Genomic DNA, 24,742 nt, shown 5'->3' with positions numbered 1-24,742 from the left:
TGTGGAGGCTGCCCCTGGCAAACTTTAGATTTGAGAGTTTTGCTTCGTACAGGCATTACCAGGAAGCCTTAGAAATAATGTTTTAATACTTCCCATGATGGAGCCCCAAAGTCTCTCTACACATGCTCATTAGGGGAAATAGGGATTTTTCTCTGGGGATACATTACAAAATCGTTGATATATGGAAAGGTAAAGGAAGGCAACCTAGATGAGGAAGAAAGAGTTCTACCATTTCAAGAACTCCAGCGCAGTTATGACATCGTTCCATCTCATTAGACGCTATATTAAATCTTTAGGAGAAATAGGATGCTCTAATGGGAGATGGGTACTGGTATTGGATTTATTTTCTAGAGAGGATCCAGGTAGGCCCACCATTTCTGGTTTACAGGCTTTTCTGCTCAAACTTGAATTGGGGCTAGAGGTTGTATACTCAAGCCCGCATTTTCAAAGCCGGGGTAGGGACATCCCAGTGGCCCAAATTTGGCACTTTGTAATGTTGGGAGAGGGGAATGTTCAGAGCCCCCCCGACAAGCTACCAAACGAAAAATGAGGTGGAAGCCCGGGCAGATATCATTTTAAAGCAATGTTTTAATAACAACTACTATTCCATGGCACGGGGGGGGGGGGATGTGTGCCCTGGGAACATTGCTCCCTCTCTGTCTCAGTCTCTCCCTCTCTCACTTCCTCCGGTGACAGTTACTGCGTTTCTGCTTCTTCTCCTTCTTCCGTCTCCGTGGCTCTGCCAGGACCTCCTCTGTGGCGGAGGCAGCTACGTACTGATGAGGCTGCTGGGATTGGTACCGAGAGCCGCCCACCATGCATTTGTAAATCAGGTGGAAGACAAAGGCGTTTGGGTACCTGAGGGAAAGAAATAGAGGAGATGTAGGAACCTAGACTTAATCTCTCTCTTTAAACAGCAAACTAACCCCCCCCCCCCAAAAACAACAGCAACAAAAATAATTAAGGAAAATTTGATTGGTGTGATGGCACCATCTTGTGGCTATTTTGGGCACTGCATGTGTCCAGAAAGAGGAAAATTCTCAAAAAGCTGGAGCAGATTACAGAGTTAGGTGGCTGAAAGTCCATGCATACATTCCCGTCTACCTTCAGCAGCACTGACACAGGCATTCCTGGTGGGGGGAGCGGGGGGGGGGGGCATGATTTGCTCAGGGGTAAGCTACACACCTAAAATTGAAATGAGGTTTTCCTCTACCACACAAATACTGGGGGGGCACAGTAGGCAGGTTTTTTTTGCCGTCCCTCTATCCTTTAGCACATTTTCAAAGAGAAACCACCTGGTACCTGCTCTTGAAATTTAAAAAAAAAAAAAAGTCTTACACGTTCTCAGGCATAAAAGTACCAGCACGTGCCTTACTGCGCAGCGGCTATTTTCGAAACGAGGATTCATGTCGGAGTTACCTTAAAGCTTGATACGTATATCTCGAGCTAAGTATCGCTGTTTATTTAAACGATTGACTCTTTTGAACACTTTCATTGCTCTGGGATGCAGCGGTTTACTAGTAGGTGACATATAAAACTGAAACAGCTTATTTTTTATTTGCATTTATTTAAAAAAAATTAAAAAGCAAAAAAGTGGACCAGTTGAATTTCAGCAAACGTATTTAGTATTAGCTGATTCAGTGGCGGTCCTACATACGAAATTAGTATCCAAGATGGCTTTGCTCTTCAATGAATTGAAATAAATGACCAAGATCTTTTATTATTATTTTTTTTTTTGTTGACGTAGATATATTCCTCTTGACACAGATCCTTTATTGCTTACTATGTAAATATTCACTGTAAATGCGTTTTACTATGCAAATATTCCTGTCCCTTTTCTCTTTTCTCCTCCTATCCCAGTTGGTAATTTCCTTGTTCATTGTAACTATTATTTTCTGCACCAGTTCAATTACCCTAGTTCTATGTTTATTACACGACTTGTTAAATGTAAACCGACTTGATGCAACCTTTGGTCGTGAAAGCCGGTATAGAAATTAATAAATAAATAAAATAAAATAAAATATTTGATCTCGGATTAATTGTATTTTGGGGCTATTTTTGGTGGTTTACACAACAAGGAATCAGTACGCCGCTTGCACGGAGCTCCGACGGAAATCCTCAAGTAAAGGTTTTGCCGTTTCAAAATTGTCCAAACCTTACATCCTACTCTCGATTGATTGTTTTAAGGCATCAGAATGAGGAATGGGCTTGCGCCCTCCTGCCCCCGGGGCATCAGAATGAGGAATGGGCTTGCGTCCTCCTGCCCCCGGGGCATCAGAATGAGGAATGGGCTTGCGCCCTCCTGCCCCCGGGGCATCAGAATGAGGAATGGGCTTGCGCCCTCCTGCCCCCGGGGCATCAGAATGAGGAATGGGCTTGCGTCCTCCTGCCCCCCGGGGCTACCTACCAGGGCATGCAGTTGTCGATCCCGATGATGCGCAGTGGGGAGCGAAAGGGGTTGACGGCAGCCGGGCTGACGCTGCCGCCAGTGGCCATGCTGGCGATCTGTCCGTCAATGGCACAGCTGTACTCGCTGCACTCCGTGAAGTACGCCGGCACCCGAAGAGACTGTGGGCAGGGGGACACAGGAGACAGAGAGAGAGAAAGTGAGAGAGAGAGAGAGAGAGCCCGTGGCTACAAGCAATCACAGAAATGTCACATTTCCACACTTATTTATTTATGTATTTCCCACCTTCACTTCCCACCTTCACTTTATTCACTTCCCACCATTGTTTCACGAGAAAGTGCAGGCCCCCCGCACAAATTCCACAATACAGGGGACCCCCCCCCCTCCTTTTAAACTGGCCCCTGGTTAAAGCAATAATAACATGGCCCTCGGTCCGAAGAGTTACATTTCTGTTATTAAAAAACGTGAGTTAAGCCTTCAGGGATTTAACACGCTTCCTTGCACTGGGGTGTAATAGCTAACCCCTTCCTTTGAATGCGATTTGCACACTTTTATTTACGTTTTTAACACACGTGGTTTTTTTGGTGCACCAGAAACCGTATTAATTTGTGAGTAAAGCCGAGATGCACCCTATAAAGATATATGAAGCTTAGTGCACCTTATTACATCAGACCCAGACGAAGGGGAACGAGTTTAAATAGCGATGCCAAACCTGCAACCGAGGGAGGGAGCTCAGCCAGGTGTCCTTCAGGCCAAAGCCAGCATTAAAACCTGTGTCAAATGAGAGAGAAAAGAATCATACATTACTGCCCCCCACGTGGGCCATCCCTATACCTGTGGCTGCTTTGCGACTGCCAGGTAACATCAGCTCTGTTTACTGAATAAAGAGAAGTATTTTTTTTTTCTGACACAGGTACTGCAGAGTGGGAATGGATGAGAAAGCTCAGTCTGCATTCTGGTGTCGTCAGTTCTGATACTGATGGCAAAAAAAAAAAAAAAAAAGGTAAACAAAGAAACCAAATCCTCCTTAATGTTTTTCAGCTAATGGGATACAGCGGCCTCAGTGGATCTCAGGTCCTCTGATATAATGTTGAAAATATAGTGCTACCTGCCCTCAAAAGAGGACAATCATGTTTGAGATGTTCAATTTTGTCCCTCTGATTCAGAGTACCCAACTGCTTAGCTTCTGGGGTTGTTTTTTTAATGCTTGAAATGTTGTACTTTGTCAGTATTCTTTTATTGTAATCAATGCTATTTGTAGTGTATTTTTTATATTATTTTGTTCCCCGTTCATTTTTGTGTACCGAATGGGCACGGAAACGAATAAGTGACATGAATGTGCCCTTTTGAGCTGAATGTGATCCAGCACTCACCAATCACAAGGTCAGGCTTGGGGCCCTGCAGCATGTGATAGGCCCTGGAATACGCTTTGACCTGGATACTCTTCCTATCGCTCTTCTCTTTCATATTGAAGCTGGGCTTGGCTCTGATCACCTGTGAGTTCTGGGGGCAAATTCAGCAAAGAATATAAAAAACCACAGCAGGACAGAGCAGAGGTCAAAAAGTAAGAGAACTCTAGGAACGGAAGTGCTAGGAGGGACCTCTGGCAATCCTGGAGGGGACTTCAGGACACCATCTAGAATCATGAAGATAATCTCTGAGGTCCCTTTCAGTCCTGTCTAAAATCACAGAAAGAGGAGACTGGAAGAGACCTTAGGGATCATCTACAATCATAGAGAAAGGACTGGAAAAAAGTTCTCAAGAGCCACAAATGAATATGCATGAAATAGATGTGCATGCACTGCCTCCACTGTATGCAGATCTCTCTCATCCATATTCATTGTGGTTATCCTGAAAACCTGGCCTGCTCATGGCGCTCGAGGACCAGAGTTGGCCACCCCTGATCTAGAACCTCGGTTTATGTCTAGAAGTGCTTCCTTCTCTCCATCAAAACAAAGGACCCATGTGGTCTTGAAAGCTGATGGATTAAGGTCTTTGGGTAATTCTTACATCGGTTCAATACCATGTATCACAGCTCGCAGAGAATTCATGATTTTCCAGGGTCAGCTGGACTAATGTGGCTCTTTGATGCATGCACTGCAGAATCCTTTAATAGCTTGTTAGTGACCTAAGCTCTCGAGACCTGCAGAAGCTCCACCTGCTGGCTGGGTGAGGGTTTCTTTGTTTCATGATCTGATTATTTTAGCAGATGGCGCCTGTATGACATGCACCACCCCCTGGGTTCCCTTGCACTGCTGGTGTACAGACCTCAGCACATGAGACTCCGAGAATGGGGAACGAATCACAGGCTAAATTCACAATAGAGGAGCTGAGAAGGATATTTGGAGTGCGGGGGGGATTCATTCAGACCTGGTGCATTTGATAATAATCCGTAAAAGCAGGGCGACATGGATATGGCAGGCTGATGGGAGTGTTTCCTGGCCTTGCTGTGCACAGGGACTCTTCACCCTTTCCCTTTTACCTCCCCCCCGCCTCGTCACCTTTCTCTGTAGGATGAAGTGCTGCTCGTCCTCAGCTTGCTGCAGGTCATTGCCGATAAAGTGGAGCTCAAAGGTCACGTGGGGTAGGAGAACAGCGAGTTCCTGCGGGAGAGCCAGATCATGGGTGAATCACCTGAGACCACAAGGCTTTAACATTCGGCATCTCCAGGAACCCTGGCACCGACTCTGGCACTTCCAACCCTCCTCATTCTCCGTCTTGCAGACGCCGCCCCCAAACCGGGTTCCTCCAGGTGCCCCCCCCTCGCTGCCAGTCCCGTGTGCGCCCTGGAGGCTCTGCGCTCCTCTGCCCAGCAGCAGAGTCAGGAGGGCACTCCGGGACCCAGGCCCTTTCCCCCTGCGGCTTCCCCCCATTCTGGGTTCTCTCTCTGTCCTCCTCCCCCTCTGGCCTGCGCCTGGGCTCTCTTTCTCCTACGTCCAAGCCCCTCATCTACAATCCCTTAATCTTTTCCGCTCCCTTTCTCTGCAGTCCATGAGCTTCTCCACCCACCCCCAGCCCTGACACTGTCGCCACCACCATCCCCATCCTGGGCCCCTTCCTTCCCCCTCTTCCCCCTCCCTCCCCTTGGCCCTTTGCTGAGTCCTCCCCCTCTTCCCCCTCCCTCCCCATGGCCCCTCACTGAGCTCTCTGAGTCTTATCTCCTCTCTCCTCGTGGTCCCTTGCTGGGGCTTCCTCCTCCCGTCCTTTCTTTCCAGTCTTGATTTTATTTTCCCCAGGTCCCTGTCGGTGTTTCTTATAAGCAGCAAAAACAGAAGACGCGTCAGTGGAAAAAAATGAACTCTGTTTTTATTACTGCCTTTTCTCCCATTTTTGTTGGTTCTAATAAACCCGGAGAAATTAAGAACTTACCCGATAATTTCCTTTCCTTTTACTTCTGCTACACCAGTCAAGAACAGGTGGGTTTAGTCCCCTCATCCAGCGGTTGGAGGCAGAGTTTTTTTTTATGACGTCACCTGTATGTGCGTCACGCATGGAACCAGGTTCAGCCAGTGTGCTACTGCCAAAGCTACATTTAAATTATAGCGTCTAGCAGACAAGGCAAAAACGTAATAACTGAAATCTACCCAAGCTCAGCCAAAAACGCACACAAAAATGTAATATCGACACTTTCTTTGAGATAAATTATCAATTTACACTATGAGAAGCACTTTAACTGAGAAACCTAGTCCTAAAACTCCTTGTAGGAAGGAAAATCTCCTCAAACCATTCCCCCTTTAATTAATCTTTTTCTTTTCCTTGTACAATTTAGAACATCTAGTCAGTTGCTCTCACGCTCATAGAGGTAGCCCAGTTTGCACATCCCAGGGCGGGCTTCTCGACTGGAGGAGCAGAAGGAAAGGAAAGGAAATTGTCAAGAAAGTCTGAATTTCGCCTTCCTTGTCCTTCTGCTCCAACAGCCATGAACATGTGGGATGTATCAAAGCCCCATCACATCGGGTGGGTGGATTGCAAACTCGCTCTTAAGACAGCTGTCCCAAAACTTACCTCACGAGAACATCATAACGCTTGGCAAATGGCCCTGGAGCTGCCCGAGTTGCTGCTTTACTCATATCGACGGGGTTTACTGCGGGCATCTCAGCCCGTGGTGAAGACTGTGCTTTAGTCGAATGGGCCCTGTAGTAAATATGCAGTCACTAGGCCTTCTTAATCCATCTTGAGATGGTGGCCTTTGAGGCGGTCTCCCCCTTACATGCGCCACTGAATAACACAAGCAAACAATCCATCAGACTTACTTGTCATCTCTAAATATTCTCTTACACATTTCCTGACATCTAAGATCTTTAAAGATTGCAGGCCTCTGCAATCCTTCTCATCAAAGATGCATTATTTTTATGTTTTTATTACTGTTTTATGTCCGCATTGCTGTACTCTGCACGTCTACCTGGTTATGGAGACTGCGGAACATAAAACATGCTAAATAAATCAAATGCAATAATATTATGCGCCGATTTAAATGGAACGCTGAAGCTACCTTATGTAATAGGTCTCAGCATTACAGAATCCTTACTAAACCTTAAAAAGGGAGCCTTGCAAGACAAAGACTGCAACTCCCAAATGCATCTTGTTGTAGAAATTGATAATCAAAACACAGTTTCAAACGTCCTAGCCCTTCTGAGTTGCTTATTCCAACGGCTCATAAGGAGGTCTTGCTAATGCACTTACTACCAAATTCAAATTCCATAACAGTATCATAGATCACTATGTAGGATTAAGGCGTTTAACTCCTTGTCGAAAAGCGTGACATCTCCTTGCGAGACAATACAGATGTCCCCTTAAACTTTCCCCTTAATGCAAAAAAAATCGCTGCAACCTGTACCTTTAAAGAAATCAAGGCCAAGACCTTGTTGAGACTCTTCTGTAAGAATGTCAGAATAGCTCCTATTTGTAACGCCATGGCGAACGGTTAATCCATCTACAATGTACTCCAAAAACTCACTCTACCTTCACATAAGCTCTCTTTGTGGAATTCTCTTTAGAACTTAACCATGTTCTAATAGCTGAGGACTTGTATCCCTTCTTGGCTAATCTCGCCCACTCAATAACTATGCCATAAGCGAGAACGGAGATGGGTTTCCCATTACTACTGAAGGAGACCCCCTATGCCTTGAAAATGCAATGGCTGATCCATTATCAGCCTGCTTAGATCAGCCTACCATGGTCTGGTGCCACTAGGACTGCATATACTTACTTACTTCTTTTTACATGGCCTATTAACAACCAAGGTGGGAAGAAAGCATAAAGCAACATTTTCCTTAGCCACTCCTGTATCAGCGCATCCATAATCCTTTCGTTGGTTGAAGAACCTTCTTGCCTTTGTGTTCTGGTGAGTTGCTATTAGAACCATGTATGGTTCACCCCATTTTTTAATTTTCTGCTTGCGTGTCCAATGGCCTAGCACCTGGGTCTTCCTATTTCAGCTCAGAAAATCTGCTTGCTTATTCTTCTGAGCTGCAATGTGTAATGCTGAAAGCTGTAGCAGATTTTTCTCTGACCAAGCGAATAGTAGCTCTGCATCCTCCAAGACTCTTTGGTACTCTCCTTTATTTATGTATGCTGCTCCGGTTGCATGTTGCATAGTACACTTACTGCTCCTCAACGAATCTCTGACAGAAAATGGAGTAATGATAGCCATATGACCCTTGACTCTCACTGATTTATGTACCCCATACTCTATGACTATGCTCTACCTTGAACAAAACAGCCCTGGGAAAAGGCACTCTAATCTCTTAAAACGAGCATCTGTTGTCTTAATATCCAACAGAGATATTCCAGTGATATTCCCTTCTGCAACATTCGGGGAATTTGTCCTCCAACAAAAACCTTATCATTATTTTCAGGTGAATTTTTAAAAGAATTATGCATGCAAATACTATCATAGTAACGTTTCCACCTAATGTAGGGAAAAATCCTCTGACAAATCAAAGGCATATGTTATAGCAATTCTCAGAAGCCCACTTCCACAGGTAAAATGCTGTTATTTCTCTGATAGGTCTAGCACATTCAGCCAGATATGAAATCCAGAATTGGCCTGTAAGGTTTCTTATTTTGGAATTTCAAAGTATAATGATCAACGTCCCAGCTCTTGCTTTATTAATTTGTTTAGTGTGGCCAGTATAGCAATTGTCTTCGCTGGAAAAAACCACGAATGTGTTGGGGAAACCAATTCTAGGGCACCTCCATGACTACTGGTAATGTGGATCCACTTTTTGTAAAAACATTTGTTCTAGGTTTTCTGGCACCCTCTGTAAAATCTAATATTCGACGTATCCTCGGGAAGTCTCTGTGGTTTTGATTCATCTTGACTCAAGACTAGTCTTTCAAGTATCTCCCCAAATTATCTCCATTTGCAGGGGCAATTTGCAGAGATGCAATCTGGAGCAAGAACCAGTAGCCTAGTGCCCAAGTCATAGAAGTCTTCTCGCTCCTAACGCGCTAGTGATCTTGAAAAACTATCATTTTCATTAACCTCGACAGCTGTGCAGCCTGTGCTCCATCAAAAAGCTGCAGATTTTTGCTTAATAGAGCCCTCTCCACCCTACTAGTGCAGATGCCAGCCGCACAGATAGTTGATGGGAAAAAAAAGTGAAGCATAATTCCCTACAGGGCAGCATCTCCTTCCACAAGGATAGATGATCTCCTCTTCAGTGGTGAGAATCTGGCAGCAACCCGTGTCTTTTAAAACAAGCGTTACTTTACCTGCGGGGAAGGTCCATTCTGAAAGTAGTTTAATCTTGGGTTCTGCATAGAGTGGAACGGCTATAGATGCCTTCTGTGACCCTCTCAGAACTGAATCCCAGTTGAGGAAGAGAGCGTTACCTTCCCTTGTCAACTGTCTTGTATTGCTCAATCTATCACCACATTCAAGGGATGGGCACCGGGATGGAAGCCCTTGAGTTAGCGAGCTCGTTTTGAGTCTTGATCGGAGGTGGTGAGCTTTCAAATGGTCAACGGCACGCTTCGCTGCAAGGCTTATCAACTGCAGGAGCTTGGCCTCCACAAGCATTTCAGCTCAGAGAAAGCAGACCTTCTCAAACTACACATTTAGTGCTCTCCAAGAGAAAAACAACCACATCAGATGGGTAGTGAGCTGCGTTGCTGACCTGGCTCGCTTCATTGCAGAGAACCATCCACAGGAGCTTGGCCCATTAAGATAAATTTGACTCAAAACAAGTTTAAGGGCTAAATCACAACCATGAAATAGCCATAAAAATTCTCTTCAGTTAAGAAAACTGGGTCGAAGCTTGTCCACCGCCGTCCATCCAATACGTGGAGGCAGAGAACGCTGGCCGAACCTGATTCCATGCATTACATTCATGCAGGTGATGTCATCAAAAAAACAACTCTGCCTCCAGCTGCTGGAAGAGGAGATTAAACCCACACCCACTTGTATCCACTTCCCATCCTCTCCCTCCTACCCTTATTTGTCTGGTCCCGGGCCTGAACACAATAAGGAAAAGATCAGCGTGGAGCCTGTAAATCCATGCATGCTCACAGGCCCTGCACTGGCCACATCCCCTTTTTTCCACACAGGCTTCCTGATGTTAAGGATACTAGTGTGAGGCCGCTGCAGGGCCTGTCAGCACACACAGGTCCTGAACTAGGGTGTGATTTATTTTTTCCTCCTCCCACCGTCACCTATAGATCTACCCATCGGGCCCGGGTCTTGACTATCTTTCACTTCTGAGCTAGCAGCAGGCCCACGGGGCTTCTTGTGGCTCGGGATTCCCACGTGGTTGCCCTGGCTTTCCCCAGCCCTGTAACACTGGCCCCACTCTCCATACCCAGAAGACCATGACAAGATCAAACTCCTTGCAGGGCTCAATGATGTGGATCTTCAGTGACAGCTTGTTCAGGATGTTTAACTCCGGGACTGCAAGGGGAAACGAAGAAGGGAGGAGTCAACGTTTGTCCTGTGATAGCCGCCCTCGACGCATCGGACGTGCCTGGACAGGTCAGTTTCTTACACACACGCACACCCACAAATGTGCCCAAACCCGGCAGGCATGCTGGTGACAGAGGGGGCAGTGTTCAGAGCGATCTTCATGGGTTAAAAGTGTTTCGCCCACGATAAACCGGCTGTCCGGAAATGGACCTCCCTCACTGCGGGTAAAAGACCACGAGCTCTTCCACCACCCCGCGCCCTTTTGGGAGGAGGTGTCCCCGGGGGGAAGTGCTCAGGTCAAGGGGAGGGAAATAACACGCCTAGATTGAATTTTCAAATCTACGCTGGCTATTCTGCATGGGAAAACGGACCCGCACAAAAAAAAAAAAAAAGTAGGTGCGAAGAGTTTCAGAGTTAAAGCACTGAAAACCGGGGCAGAGTCCATGGGTAAGAAGTACAGCCGGACGCACAGAACGGGACGAGACGGCGAAGGGCGGACTCACAGTGCTGGGGGACCAGATGAGTGATGATATGATAAGTCGTTAAGGGATACGTAAGGAGCGCGGCGATGGGCGAGTCCATGTCAAAGCCCCTCCACTGGTAGTACTGCTTCCACGAGGCTGGTAGAAGGCAGAAAGGAGAACAGCAGTGCTGGAGCGCCCCGAGAACAGAGATCCTGCCCCCGCCCGCCCTCCCTCCCCAACTCAATTCTGTACCCACCGCGCTCCTCCCCCCGAGCCGTCCAGGGACAAGCTCTGCATCCCTGGCTCCACAGTGAGCCCTTCCCTCCGCCAGTCCCTCACTCTGGAAGAAGAGCTCGGGCGGTACCCGGGGAACTTACTGAAAGGAACTTTGGCGCAAGTCGTTTCCGCGGGAAAGTTCTGGAGCAGGATCTTCCCTTCCTTCTTCAGTGGGTCATAGGGGTCTGTCTTGACTGAAAGGAAACATTCCTGGAGTGACTGTCCTGGACACTGGTGACTCTGTGCCCTCCCATTGGGCAATGCCTGCTGTTTCTTGACATCATACCCTTTCCCATGCACCCAGCCTTTCGGTAGGGTCCCCGTGCATTAAACCTAAAGCCCGGCTCCAAGGGAGCATGGCATCATGGGCATTAGATTTGGCACACAAAAGGCAGATCAAATTTTGAATCGGCATTGGATCCCCCTACCCCCAAGGTGGCCATGCCAGGTCTAGTCACATTCCACATGGGACTGTGCACCTGTCGTAGGCAACATTTGAATGTGAGATGTGCCATGAAGGGGGTCAATGCAGCCCAGCTGAGGACCCACCCCTTGCTCTCAGCCATCTAACCGTAAGTGCCTAATCTATAGTAGACACCCAATTTAGGTCATTAAAACATGATCAGTTATTTATTTTAAGGAGATCATATAGCTCTAGATTATTAGGGGTGGACTTGGCCAGTCTTGGTTTTACCCCAAATGCAAGCTGGGGCTTGTAGCCCCTGCTTTCCTTAGAGACTAAAATTCCAAGCCTATGATTGAGATGGTGGTGGTAGGGGCATGCTATTTGCAGAATCAGGACTGGATTGACCTTTCCCTGAGGACCTGGAGCACATGAGACCTTACTCCTCCTAAGGCAAAGTTTCCCAAATCTGTTCTGGGGACAGGAGAATATAAGACTTGCCATACTGGATCAGAGCAAAGTTTCATCTCGCCCAGTATCCTGTTTCCAACAGTGGTCAATCCAGGTCATAAGTATCTGGCAAGATCCCAAGGGGTAGACAGATTCCAAGCTGCTTATCCCAAGAATGAGCAGTGGATTTCTGCAACTCTGCCTTTATAATGGTTTATGGACTTTTTCTCCAGGAACTTACCCAAACCTTTTTTTTAAATGCAGCTGCACTAATAGCTTTCACCACATCCTCTGGCAATGAACTTCATTGTGTGTCCCCTGGTCTTTGTACTTTTTGAAAGAGTAAACAACGTTTTACTCGTTCTAATCCACTCATTATTTTATAGAACTCTATCATATCTCCCCTCTTCTCCAAGCTGAAGAGTCCTAACCTCTTTAGCCTTTCTTCATAGGGGAATTCTTCCATCCCCTTTATCATTTTGGTCACCCTTCTCTATACATTTTCTAATTCTGCTATATCTTTCTTGAGATGTAGTGACCAGAACCACATACAATACTCAAGATGAGGTTGCACTATGGAGTGATACAGAGGCATTATGATATTCTCTGTTTTATTCTCCATTCTTTTCCTAATAATCCCTAGCATTCTATCTACTTTCTTGGAACCGAGCAGAAGATTTCAACATATTTTCAATGACGCCAAGATTAGTTTCCTGAATAATGACTCTAATGTGGAACCTTGCATTATGTAACTATAATAAGAACATAAGAACACAAGACTTGCCATACTGGGTCAGACCAAAGGGCCATCAAGCCCAGCATCCTGTTTCCAACAGTGGCCAAGCCCTAAGTTACTCTTCCCTGAGTGCATCACTTTGCACTTGTCCACATTAAATTTCATTTGACATTTGCATGCCCAGTCTCCCAGTTTTGCAAGATCTGCTTGTGATTTAAAAACTTTGAATAATTTTGTGTCATCGGCAAATTTGATCACCTCACTCGTTATTCCCATTTCCAGGTAATTTATAAACATATTAAAAAGCAGTGGTCCCAGAACAGATCCCTGGGTCGCTCCACTATTCACCTTTTTCCATTGGGAAAATTTATCATTTAGCCCTTCTCTCTGTTTTCTATCTTTTAACCAGTTGGCAATCCACAATAGGACACTGCCCCCCTATCCCATGACTTTTTAATTTCTTAAGAAGTCTCTCATGAGGGACTTTGTCAAATACTTTCTGGAAATCTAGATTCACTATATCAACTGGATCACCTTTATCAACATGTTTGTTTACACCTTCAAAAAACTGTGGCAAATTTGTGAGGTAAGACTTCCCTTGGCTAAATCCATGTTAGACATATTTTAATGGGACAAAGCTATCTCTATGTTCAGCAATTTTGTTCTTTATGATAGTTTCTTCCATTTTACCTGGCACAGACGTCAGAATCACTGGTCTGTAGTTTCCTGGATCACCCCTTGATCCCTTTTTAAAAATTGGCATTACATTGGTGCGTAAATCCACAGCCAGTTGGGCTTTCAGGATGTCTTTGCCCCCACCCTATTCATTCATTAATTACATTAATAATGTGTGCTTCCAAGGCTCAGAGCAATAAATACAGATCATAATGAATATGCATAAGACAAATCTGCATATAATGGAGGTAATGCATGCAAATATATCACATGCATATTCATGAAGAATATCCTGAAAATCTAAGGACCAGTTTGAGAGCCACGGCCCTAAGGAATGTCCAGTATAGTAGGTGAGAATGGAGATTACAGACCTTTGGGGTACCAGGAACGTTTATCCTGAGCTCTTAGGGCCCCCGCTTCGTTCATGCTCTCTTTGGCCCAGTAGCCGACAGTCAGCCCACGTTCTGATAAGAAGGACTCCTTGTCAAAGGTATCACTGGTGACTTCTGGAAGATGGGGAGAGAGGAGGCTGAGTCTAAGAGTTCCAAATCCCACCGCCAAGGGAGGAGGGAGCTAGGCAAGGTCTGGTCCAGGGGTGGTAGATCTACCAGGGACGTCCAAGGCAGGCTCCCTAAAACCCAGACACACGAGAGGAGACCCTCAACACTGTTCTGGGGGGTTGATCTTGGGATGTCTTCAAGGAGACATTCAACAGTTTGGGTCATAGTTACTAACAAGACAAGGATTCTTCTTTGTGCCTACCCAAAACATTGCTAAAATGCGTCTTTTCTTTCTCTGGAACACCAAACTCAGCCCCATCCTTTCTGCCAAAAGCCTTCTCTACTCTGTCATCCTTTCCCTGCCTTTCCCCACTACAGTCTGCTGGGTTTAAGAGTTTAAGCTGGGTTTAAGAGTTTGGAATCCATAGGTAGAGTTGGGGGGTGAGAGACTGGAACGTGAAGTCCCTTGCACCTCACCTCCCCCACTAAAGTCCCAGAGTGCTCCCCTTTGAAGTGGATTGCTAGAGCAGATTCCTCCGCGGCAAACTTGCATTCCTTTTTGGCCTGGATGTTTGACATCTTAAAAAACATGGCGCCCTAGGCAGTTGCCTAAATCTGGGTCTGATGTTATCCTCCTCCAGAGTCATGACCATGTTACCCCTCTTCTCATGCCACCGCGTGGACACCCCATCCGCTTCTGCAGGAGCCTTCACTCTACAGCTCCTCGTTACCTCTCCTCTGTCTCCTCCTACGCCCTTCCTTGCAATCTCCCACGCCTATCTGCACCCTTCTCCTCGCTTGCTAATTTAAAATTACTCTTATAGTTAAGTATTTCTTTCATCCGCATGTCTCAAGGAGCAGGAAGCATCATCTCTTATGTGTGTCTGTACAGCATTGCTTATGCCTAATAATGACTTAGAAAAGGAAAAAAATGATTGAATTAAGGCCTCTGATTCGATAACAGGGAGGAGGCATGGGTAAGACTGCAGGACTAGAACTCAACGCCCCAGCTCCTCGCTCCTAATCCTCAGATGTGCCACTGATTCTCCACGTGTAACCTCAGGGGAGTCCCTGTCTCCGCCTGCCCCTTGGGTCCTCCCCCCTCCCCCAGGATACCCTGGAGTTCCTACCAGCAGTGTAGCTGAAAGGGAGATCGGACAGCTCCTTGGCCCGATTCATGTAGGTCACCATCTTCTCGCACCAGTACTGATGGCTCACGTCCTCAGGCGTCTTCTTCCAGTCCATCTTGCGACAGTGCTGGGAGCAGTACAGCACGGCTTTGCACTTCTCACTAAGGAGATGGAAAGTTAGAAGGGAGCTCCTGGGAGAAGGGGCATAGTGCAAAACCTTGTCCTTATTGCAAGCTGCAGGAGAGGCGCTTCACACAGACACAGCTGGAAATTGGGAGGGGGCCTGGATTGTATTCTGCCTTCCCTATGAGCTGTCTGAAGGAGACATGCCTTCTGCTGAGGCTGTCTTCCTGTGTGCTATGTAAAGGAGGCCTGCCTTCTTCTAGCAGTCCCTGCTTCTCTCTCCACTCGGGGGTCAATATTGCCCACTCATGTTTATCTGAGATTGTTCCAATAAAGCTACGACACTCAAGAAGGGCGGGCATTGACACATGACACTAGGTCTTAGCCCTGCCATGCAGATGTGTTGACTCTCCAAAAGTTACTTCAGTGATAGGGGATTTGTGCTGTGTCACATGACCTTATCTGCACCAATGGGACATGCTGATTCAGACACACCATCTGCCTCCAGTGTACACCATTGCACTGGAGTCACATGGGGGGAGTGTTCTCCGTCTATCCCTAGAGCCCTACCAGACCCCCAGTCATCTAGATTCAGATTCAAATAACTTTGTTGGCATGACAATTTTACGTGCGTTGCCTCTCCTTTCTCAGCAGTTCAGCTCTCCTCACGCCATCTCTCCCAGCCATGTCCCTCACTTTCCATGTCACCTCTTTTTTTATCCCTCTAAGCATGTCCCCAGTCTCCCCATTAGGTCATTTGCTCTCCCTATCTCCTTTCCTTTCCCCTCTCTTTCTCTTTTCCCTCTCTCTTCCCCATCCCCCCTCCCAACCCACACCATGCCTCTCTGCACAGGAAGGAAGATCAGCAGCCGGGCCTCAATTGTTCCCTCTCGAACTTCCTCCATGCCTGCTAGTGCGCCAAGCCCCATGTCAAGAGAGGAAGATTAGGGAGATCTCGTGCTGCATCTCACCTCCAGTGCCCCTCCTTACAGGTTAGGAAACAGAGCGACCGGATCCAGGACATCATGGAGTAGCTCCTCCAGTCCCAGCTTTATCCCCATTCCATTATAGGTTTGTATTTCCTGGTTTTCACGGTCTTCGGAGAAGCAATGGGGGTAAACCAGCACCTGACTAGCCCCTCCTAGGGGGCGTGGAGTCCCCAGGCCACCCCTCCGGCCTCTGCAGTGGATACCTTTCAGTCCTGGACACTATACCTGTTGTACAGACCTCCTGGTGGAGCAGCGGGGTCCTCCCTGCGTTCCCCCCCGGCCGGCTCCTGGAGGTGAAAGCTCTGCCTTACCATGGTGTGAGCTGGGACTGGAAGCTGTGCCTGTTACACACGTGACACGCCTTGGCCATCATGGAAGGGAAGGAGAAGTTCTGCTTGGGAGACCAGGCCCTCATCACGCTCCGAGAGACCTTGACACCAACTCTTGCCAGCATCTCCTCCAGAATCCTGTGGAGACAGGGAGAGACCGTGTCGGTATCCTATGGAGACAGGTGGGCAGAGGCGGCCTCCTCTGGTATTCTGCTGAGAGTGTCAGGGAGGCAGCCTGAGCGCACGATATTGCCTCGGCCTCAGAAAAGGCAGCTGCACAGGCCCACTGGTACTTTGTGTTCACAGCAGGTTTTGAAGGGAAAGGGATGCATGAAAAACGAGACAAAGCCCACGGGGAAAAAGCACCCACGGACTTGATCCCAATGTGGATAGTCTGATGATTGTTCCCTCAGTGAGGTCAGAGCACCAGTATGAGCACAGATACATAAAACACTTATATATATATATTTTTTAACTGTTTTTACCATAATGGCACATATGTTTTTGATGTTTTTCATCTGTGAAGCACACAATATTCTTTAAAAAACTAAAAACATTCAGTCAGGAGAATGTGGTAAAGTTGGCTTTTCCACCCCCTTCTCACTCCATCAAGCTGAACAGGGCTGGGATCAGCAGCTTTGGGTTCCCGCACAATTGAATCCTTCAGTGCTCTCCGTTCACTGCTTTTCATGGAACTACAAGTCCAGAGAAGCACAGGGGTGGGGGTTAAATCACAGCTGGCTCAGCCTGGCTCCCGTTGCTGTGTTATCATCCTCGTCTGCGACACACCCTCACTGAGCCAATCAGATCACTGGCGGACCCCGAGTCCCCCTCCCCCAACACTGGGGGCATCTCACTTACCCATGTACGCAGATGTCACCCACGGTGAGGTGCCTCGGCCGTCGCGGCTTCCCTCCACTCATGGGGTAGGCCATGCTGTGGCAGAGGAGGTTGTAGGCCCGCCTGGCCAGCACCCGCTGCCTGCTACCACTGCAGCTGCACTTCAAGAGAAAATCAATGCCCATGATGGTTCCTGCCTCGTCCGTGACCAGCAGGAAGTAGTCCAGCTGGAAGAGGTCTTCTTCTGGTGGAAGGATATACAGGTTACAAAAAAATAGTCCTCCTTCTTAGGAAAAGTCAACATCTAGAAGGGCAATCAGCTTAACTGGGGGTCATCAGGGAAGGGCGGAGCCCATCCTGCTTTACTCTCTCCCCTTCCCCCGCTCCCAGGGCATTTTATTTAGGGACAATGAACTTAAAAGCCCATAGATGCAATAAGACTACAACAGCCCTGTCCCCATGGACTTGGAGTCGGCTGGATCCGCCCGGCTCTTCCTGTCTGCTCTCCTTCCAGGCAGCTGGTTGTGGTATGGCTCAGCCAGACGCAAAGTGGGCCGAGAGCTGCTTCACTCCAGTGAAACACCTTCACTGCTGCCCCCAGGGGACGGGCACTGACCTGCCCTCATCAGGTCTCCTCAGACAGTGGGATGGGGTGTGCTGAGGTTACTGCTCTGCTGCAGCGGCGGCCTCCAGTGGACGCTCCAGCCGCTCGCTGTAGGGAGGCCTCGTCTTCAAGAAAGCTTATAGTAAGTAGCTAGCCAGACTGGGCTGTACAGAGGAAGCACTGGACAGGCACAAAAGGAGGAGGACTTTGTGTAAAAAAAAATCCCATTAAATGGAGGAGGGGGGGCCCTGTGGGTTCTCTTGGAGAAGGGAGCTGGCACTTCCATCTGCACCAGCGTGATCTCCTGACCTCCAGCACAGAGAGAAGAGCCGAATATTGGGCTCACTTACATCAAACGGCAGAACTCACGAGGGAGAGGGTGCTTCCGGACCCGGCTTTCTTTTTGGGCTTCCGACTCAATTGGATCCGCCTTCTACTTCCCCCTTTCCCACACCCTCCCCCTTCCGCCTACATTACAGTCGCCTCCTTTATTGCCTTTTAGTGCACTTTTCAATATAATTTTGCAAATAAAGCCAAACTGCATCATCTGTATTTGTACCATTTGGCATAGACCGATCTGCTGGAATAACAGAGCTTCTCCCGGTCTGCCCCTGATTAACAGCAAAATAACTTGCTGAGGGGCGCGGCTCTCCTCCCCTCACCGACTTACGCGTTCCGATTCGGAGAATGACAAGCCGAAACGTTGACAAATATGTCACAGAAACCTCCGAGTCCGAATGACAAAGAACAGGGGCACCTTTTGACTCATCTTCGAATGGCACGTTCGGACTTATCTGCGCACGTCTGAAAAGTCTGTTCCCCTGAAGCAGGCACAGTTAATGTGCCGAAACGCTGCTGCCTCGGGCTCCATGGCTTCTCGACAGACATTTTAAACTCCATGCTAAGTATTTATTGTAACCAGATCTTTAAACATTCCTGCTTGTCATCCTGCGAACTGAAGTATCCAAGTCACCTGCCGTAAAATATTTTGCTGTTAATCAGGGAAGTCCACGAGAAGACACCAACTCTTGTCATTACAGCAAACCAGTCACCATGCGATAAGAACTTAATGAGGGTAACCCAGAGGATGTGGCAAGGCGACTAGCAAAACGGGGTTTAAAAAAGATTTCAACAAGTTCCTGAAAGATAAGCTGATACAGCATTTTTGGCTAGGTACATAAGAAGCTGCCATACTGGGTCAGACCGAGGGTCCATCGAGCCCAGCATCCTGTTTCCAACAGTGGCCAATTCAGGTTACAAGTACCTGGCAAGAACCCAAATATTAAATAGATCCCATGGATATGCATGAGATAAATTTGCATACAATGGAGGCAGTGCATGCAAATCTTTCATTGTAGATATCCTGAAAACCTGATGTCAAGTAGGCTCTGCAGTATGAGCAGTCTAGGTAGGTCTAGTGGTCTTGTATCTATTTCTATAATGTGCAAGCCCCAAGGTCACACACAGAGAATCAATGGCAGAGCTGGGATTTAAACTCATGGGTGCAGAGCCTTCTCCAGCCGGCTGCACTGCGGCCTTCTTTCTGGGTTTCCCCTGGTAGGTCGTACCTGCCGCTTCCTCGCTGTTCTCATCCTCCTCCTGCTCCTCCTCTCCAGTAGGGCTGACCAGCGTGATGAACTTGTCCAGGTCCTGCAGGCGCAGGGCCTCCTCACTGTAGAAGTGCTCCAGCAGCTGCTGCTCTGGATTCCTCACCCGGAAACTTAGGCTGTGGTTCCTCAGGATGTGCAGGACCCACGGGGCCTTGTCCATGGGGAGGCGCGCAAGGCTCAGCTCCAGCTCCCTCCTTCGAGCTTCCACACTGGGACCCTTTCGTGGGTCCAGATCTGTCAGGTACTTCTGGTACCAGCTGAAGAGGAGCTCTGAGAAGTCCAAGATGGGATCACGGTACCCAGTCACAAACTCCATACCTGAAACCCACAGAGCTGAGAATTAAGTCCCATCTATCTATGTCACAGCAGGAAGGAGAACCACAGGGCCCCACAAGTCACTCTCATCTCTCTGGCTTACAACAGAAGGGACATGAGAGCCCGTGAATCCCTCCCATCTCTGGGATGCAGTGGGAGAGAGGGAGGGAAGGACAGCATCTCCAGTGAAGGAATAGAAGGAGATGAGGCCCAGAGCGCTCTGTTTGTCTCTGAGTTACTTTATGTATTTTTTAATGAGGAATCAGAGGAAAAAGAAAGAGAAAAAATGTTTTTTTTTGTCAAGTCTGTAAAATCTGCGCCCTGCATTCCCCCCACCTCAACCCCAACCCTGCCTCAGTCACCTAAAGACAGACCTGCCAAGTCTCAGCACTGGTCTTCTGCGGGTCAGGGAACGCTCTCGCTGCTCGCCCTCCGCAGCGTTTGAAGATAAATAATCTCGGTCGCCTCTTTTTTTTCCTCCTTGTGCTGTGAGGTCACTGGGTTCCGGGTTCCAGTTCCAGCTGTGGAATGTTCCCTGGCCTGTTCTAGAGTGGTTGTGATCCGGGCGCCGGCAGGGAACCTGTAGGCAGCTTCTGGGTCTCTTCAGCTCTCCACCCCAAAACCTTCTGGTCCGTGGGATGCCAGTTTCCCATGTGGAAGCAGCAGAGACTTCAGATCCCAGGATGCACTGGGGGACGGAAGTTCCACAGATGAAGCCTCTCCAGGAATGGCGTCTTCCTGCTGCCCTGGAGAGCATTCCGAGCGAGTGGGGATATCAGGATCCTGGTCTGGCCCTGAGAGTTTCACCTTTACCAAGGCACAGAGCCTCACTCCTTGGGCTTGAAGGCAGGATGTAAGCTCCTGGGCACAGGCACCTTGTAAGCATGCTGGTAGATTAAGGAGGGACTGTGGCGCTCTGGAAGGACTGGAGAAAAGGAGTGTAATCCCTGGGCCACATGATATGACTCAGAGAACTGAAAACCCTTATTTTTTAAATTTCTTTATTTGAATTTTGTTAGAAAAGAACAAAAAAAGTCACTTGTTGTAAAAGAACAAAACAATAAACAATAAAAGGCTTCACAATACAAAAATAGATTTCTAGCTGTCTGAGAGAAAGCAGGATTTTTAAATGACATTTTAATCAAGGGTAAGCTTTCCAGCCTTAATCACTGGATTTGGATTTTTGTGTTTAAATTCTTGCCTCTCCAAATCCCTTCTGAAAGTGAGTTACATCCCTCAGGGAGGGCCTTCAGTATCTCTAAGTTGGTACCTGAGGCAATAGATGGGAATGTGACTTGCCACAAGAAGTGCCAGTGATGGGAGAACCGGGATTTGAAGCCTGGCTTCCCTGGTTCCTTGACACTGAACGTCTAGTTTAAGTTAACTGGGTAAATGTATCTGGTTCACTTACCCAGACAGACCTCTAAGAGTCCATTCAATCGACAGGTACAAAACCAGGACTGCCTGCCTTTGATGACCCAGATTACCCCCCGTATCCCATCTGGATACCCTCTCATAATTCTCATAAATTACCCTCCCCCTCCCCCGCCCACTGTGTTTCCATCTAGATGCCTTTCATAATTCTTACAGATTATCCCTGTATCCCATCTGGATGCCCTCTCATGGTTCTCATAGATTACCCCCGTGTACCGTCTGGATGCCCTCACATGGTTCTCATAGATTTCTTCTGTATCCCAAACCCTCTCATAGTTCTTATAGATTATCCCTGTATCCCAACTGGATGCCCTCTCATAGTTCTCATAGATGACTCCTGTATCCCATCTGGATGCTCTCTCATGGCTCCCATAGACTAGTCCTCTATCCCATCTGGATGCCCTCTCATGGTTCCCATAGACTAGTCCTCTATCCCATCTGGATGCCCTCTCATAGTTCTCATAGATTACTCCTGTATTCCATGTCCTCTCATAGTTCTCATAGATTACTCCTGTATCCCATCTGAATGCCCTCTAATAGTCCTTATGATTACCCCCCATATCTCATCTGAATGCCCTCTCATAGTTCTCATAGATTACCCCCCATATCTCATCTGGATGCCCTCTCATGGTTCTCATAGATTACCCCCCATATCTCATCTGAATGCCCTCTCATAGATTACCCCCCATATCTCATCTGGATGCCCTCTCATGGTTCTCATAGATTACCCCCCATATCTCATCTGGTAGATTACCCCCAGTATCTCATCTGGAAGCCCTCTCATGGTTCTCATAGATTACCCTGGTATCCCATCTGGATGCCCTCTCATGGTTCTTACAGATTATCCCTGTATCCCATCTGGATGCCCTCTAATAGTCCTTATGATTACCCCCCATATCTCATCTGGTAGATTACCCCCAGTATCTCATCTGGAAGCCCTCTCATGGTTCTCATAGATTACCCTGGTATCCCATCTGGAAGCCCTCTCATAGTCCTCATAGATTACCCCCCATATCTCATCTGGTAGATTACCCACCATATCTCATCTGGAAGCCCTCTCATGGTTCTCATAGATTACCCTGGTATCCCATCTGGATGCCCTCTCATGGTTCTTACAGATTATCCCTGTATCCCATCTGGATGCCCTCTAATAGTCCTTATGATTACCCCCCATATCTCATCTGAATGCCCTCTCATAGTTCTCATAGATTACCCCCCATATCTCATCTGGATGCCCTCTCATGGTTCTCATAGATTACCCCCCATATCTCATCTGAATGCCCTCTCATAGATTACCCCCCATATCTCATCTGGATGCCCTCTCATGGTTCTCATATACAAGTCCTGTATCCCATCTGGATGCCCTCTAATAGTCCTTATGATTACCCCCCATATCTCATCTGAATGCCCTCTCATAGTTCTCATAGATTACCCCCCATATCTCATCTGGATGCCCTCTCATGGTTCTCATAGATTACCCCCCATATCTCATCTGAATGCCCTCTCATAGATTACCCCCCATATCTCATCTGGATGCCCTCTCATGGTTCTCATAGATTACCCCCCATATCTCATCTGGTAGATTACCCCCAGTATCTCATCTGGAAGCCCTCTCATGGTTCTCATAGATTACCCTGGTATCCCATCTGGAAGCCATCTCATAGTCCTCATAGATTACCCCCCATATCTCATCTGGTAGATTACCCCCAGTATCTCATCTGGAAGCCCTCTCATGGTTCTCATAGATTACCCTGGTATCCCATCTGGATGCCCTCTCATGGTTCTTACAGATTATCCCTGTATCCCATCTGGATGCCCTCTAATAGTCCTTATGATTACCCCCCATATCTCATCTGAATGCCCTCTCATAGTTCTCATAGATTACCCCCCATATCTCATCTGGATGCCCTCTCATGGTTCTCATAGATTACCCCCCATATCTCATCTGAATGCCCTCTCATAGATTACCCCCCATATCTCATCTGGATGCCCTCTCATGGTTCTCATAGATTACCCCCCATATCTCATCTGGTAGATTACCCCCAGTATCTCATCTGGAAGCCCTCTCATGGTTCTCATAGATTACCCTGGTATCCCATCTGGAAGCCCTCTCATAGTCCTCATAGATTACCCCCCATATCTCATCTGGTAGATTACCCCCAGTATCTCATCTGGAAGCCCTCTCATGGTTCTCATAGATTACCCTGGTATCCCATCTGGAAGCCCTCTCATAGTCCTCATAGATTACCCCCCATATCTCATCTGGAAGCCCTCTCATGGTTCTCATAGATTACCCCCCATATCTCATCTGGTAGATTACCCCCAGTATCTCATCTGGAAGCCCTCTCATGGTTCTCATAGATTACCCTGGTATCCCATCTGGAAGCCCTCTCATAGTTCTCATAGATTACCCCCCATATCTCATCTGGTAGATTACCCCCAGTATCTCATCTGTATGCCCTCTCATGGTTCTTATAGATTACCCCCCATATCTCATCTGAATGCCCTCTCATAGTCCTCATAGATTACCCCCAGTATCCCATCTGGAAGCCCTCTCATAGTCCTCATAGATTACCCCCCATATCTCATCTGGAAGCCCTCTCATAGTCCTCATAGATTACCCTCGGTATCCCATCTGGAAGCCCTCTCATGGTTCTTATAGATTACCCCCCATATCTCATCTGGAAGCCCTCTCATGGTTCTCATAGATTACCCCCGGTATCCCATCTGGAAGCCCTCTCATAGTCCTCATAGATTACCCCCCCATATCTCATCTGGTAGATTACCCCCAGTATCTCATCTGGAAGCCCTCTCATGGTTCTCATAGATTACCCTGGCATCCCATCTGGAAGCCCTCTCATAGTCCTCATAGATTACCCCCCATATCTCATCTGGAAGCCCTCTCATGGTTCTCATAGATTACCCCCCATATCTCATCTGGTAGATTACCCCCAGTATCTCATCTGGAAGCCCTCTCATGGTTCTCATAGATTACCCTGGTATCCCATCTGGAAGCCCTCTCATAGTTCTCATAGATTACCCCCCATATCTCATCTGGTAGATTACCCCCAGTATCTCATCTGTATGCCCTCTCATGGTTCTTATAGATTACCCCCCATATCTCATCTGAATGTCCTCTCATAGTCCTCATAGATTACCCCCAGTATCCCATCTGGAAGCCCTCTCATAGTCCTCATAGATTACCCCCCATATCTCATCTGGAAGCCCTCTCATAGTCCTCATAGATTACCCTCGGTATCCCATCTGGAAGCCCTCTCATGGTTCTTATAGATTACCCCCCATATCTCATCTGGAAGCCCTCTCATGGTTCTCATAGATTACCCCCGGTATCCCATCTGGAAGGCCTCTCATGGTTCTCATAGATTACCCACCATATCTCATCTGGAAGCCCTCTCATGGTTCTCATAGATTACCCCCGGTATCCCATCTGGAAGGCCTCTCATGGTTCTCATAGATTACCCCAGTATCCCATCTGGAAGCCCTCTCACAGTTCCGCAAACCAACAAAAGAGAAAAGAACCTTCTTTTTTTGAA

At 47.6% G+C, this 24,742-nt stretch overlaps 1 protein-coding gene across 1 annotated transcript; it reads right to left on the bottom strand.

Moving 5' to 3' along the window:
- Window positions 1-657: 657 nt before the first annotated feature.
- ZMYND15 (zinc finger MYND-type containing 15) lies at window positions 658-20,185 on the bottom strand. The gene is made up of 14 exons (XM_029581960.1): window positions 20,129-20,185; window positions 19,398-19,757; window positions 17,247-17,469; window positions 16,368-16,523; window positions 14,945-15,105; window positions 13,686-13,820; window positions 11,152-11,244; window positions 10,814-10,930; window positions 10,210-10,298; window positions 4,909-5,010; window positions 3,781-3,910; window positions 3,120-3,178; window positions 2,408-2,568; window positions 658-858 (listed from the first exon to the last, which is right to left on the bottom strand). The coding sequence occupies exons 2-14, from the start codon at window positions 19,753-19,755 to the stop codon at window positions 678-680; spliced, it is 1,965 nt and encodes a 654-aa protein (XP_029437820.1). The 5' UTR covers window positions 19,756-19,757; window positions 20,129-20,185; the 3' UTR covers window positions 658-677.
- Between the last annotated feature and the right edge of the window lie 4,557 nt (window positions 20,186-24,742).

The sequence above is a fragment of the Rhinatrema bivittatum genome, chromosome 16 (genome assembly GCF_901001135.1).
Source record: "Rhinatrema bivittatum chromosome 16, aRhiBiv1.1, whole genome shotgun sequence".
Lineage (NCBI taxonomy): Eukaryota > Metazoa > Chordata > Amphibia > Gymnophiona > Rhinatrematidae > Rhinatrema > Rhinatrema bivittatum.
Note: the sequence above shows the minus strand (reverse complement) of the source record. Positions and strands in the feature narration are given on the sequence as shown.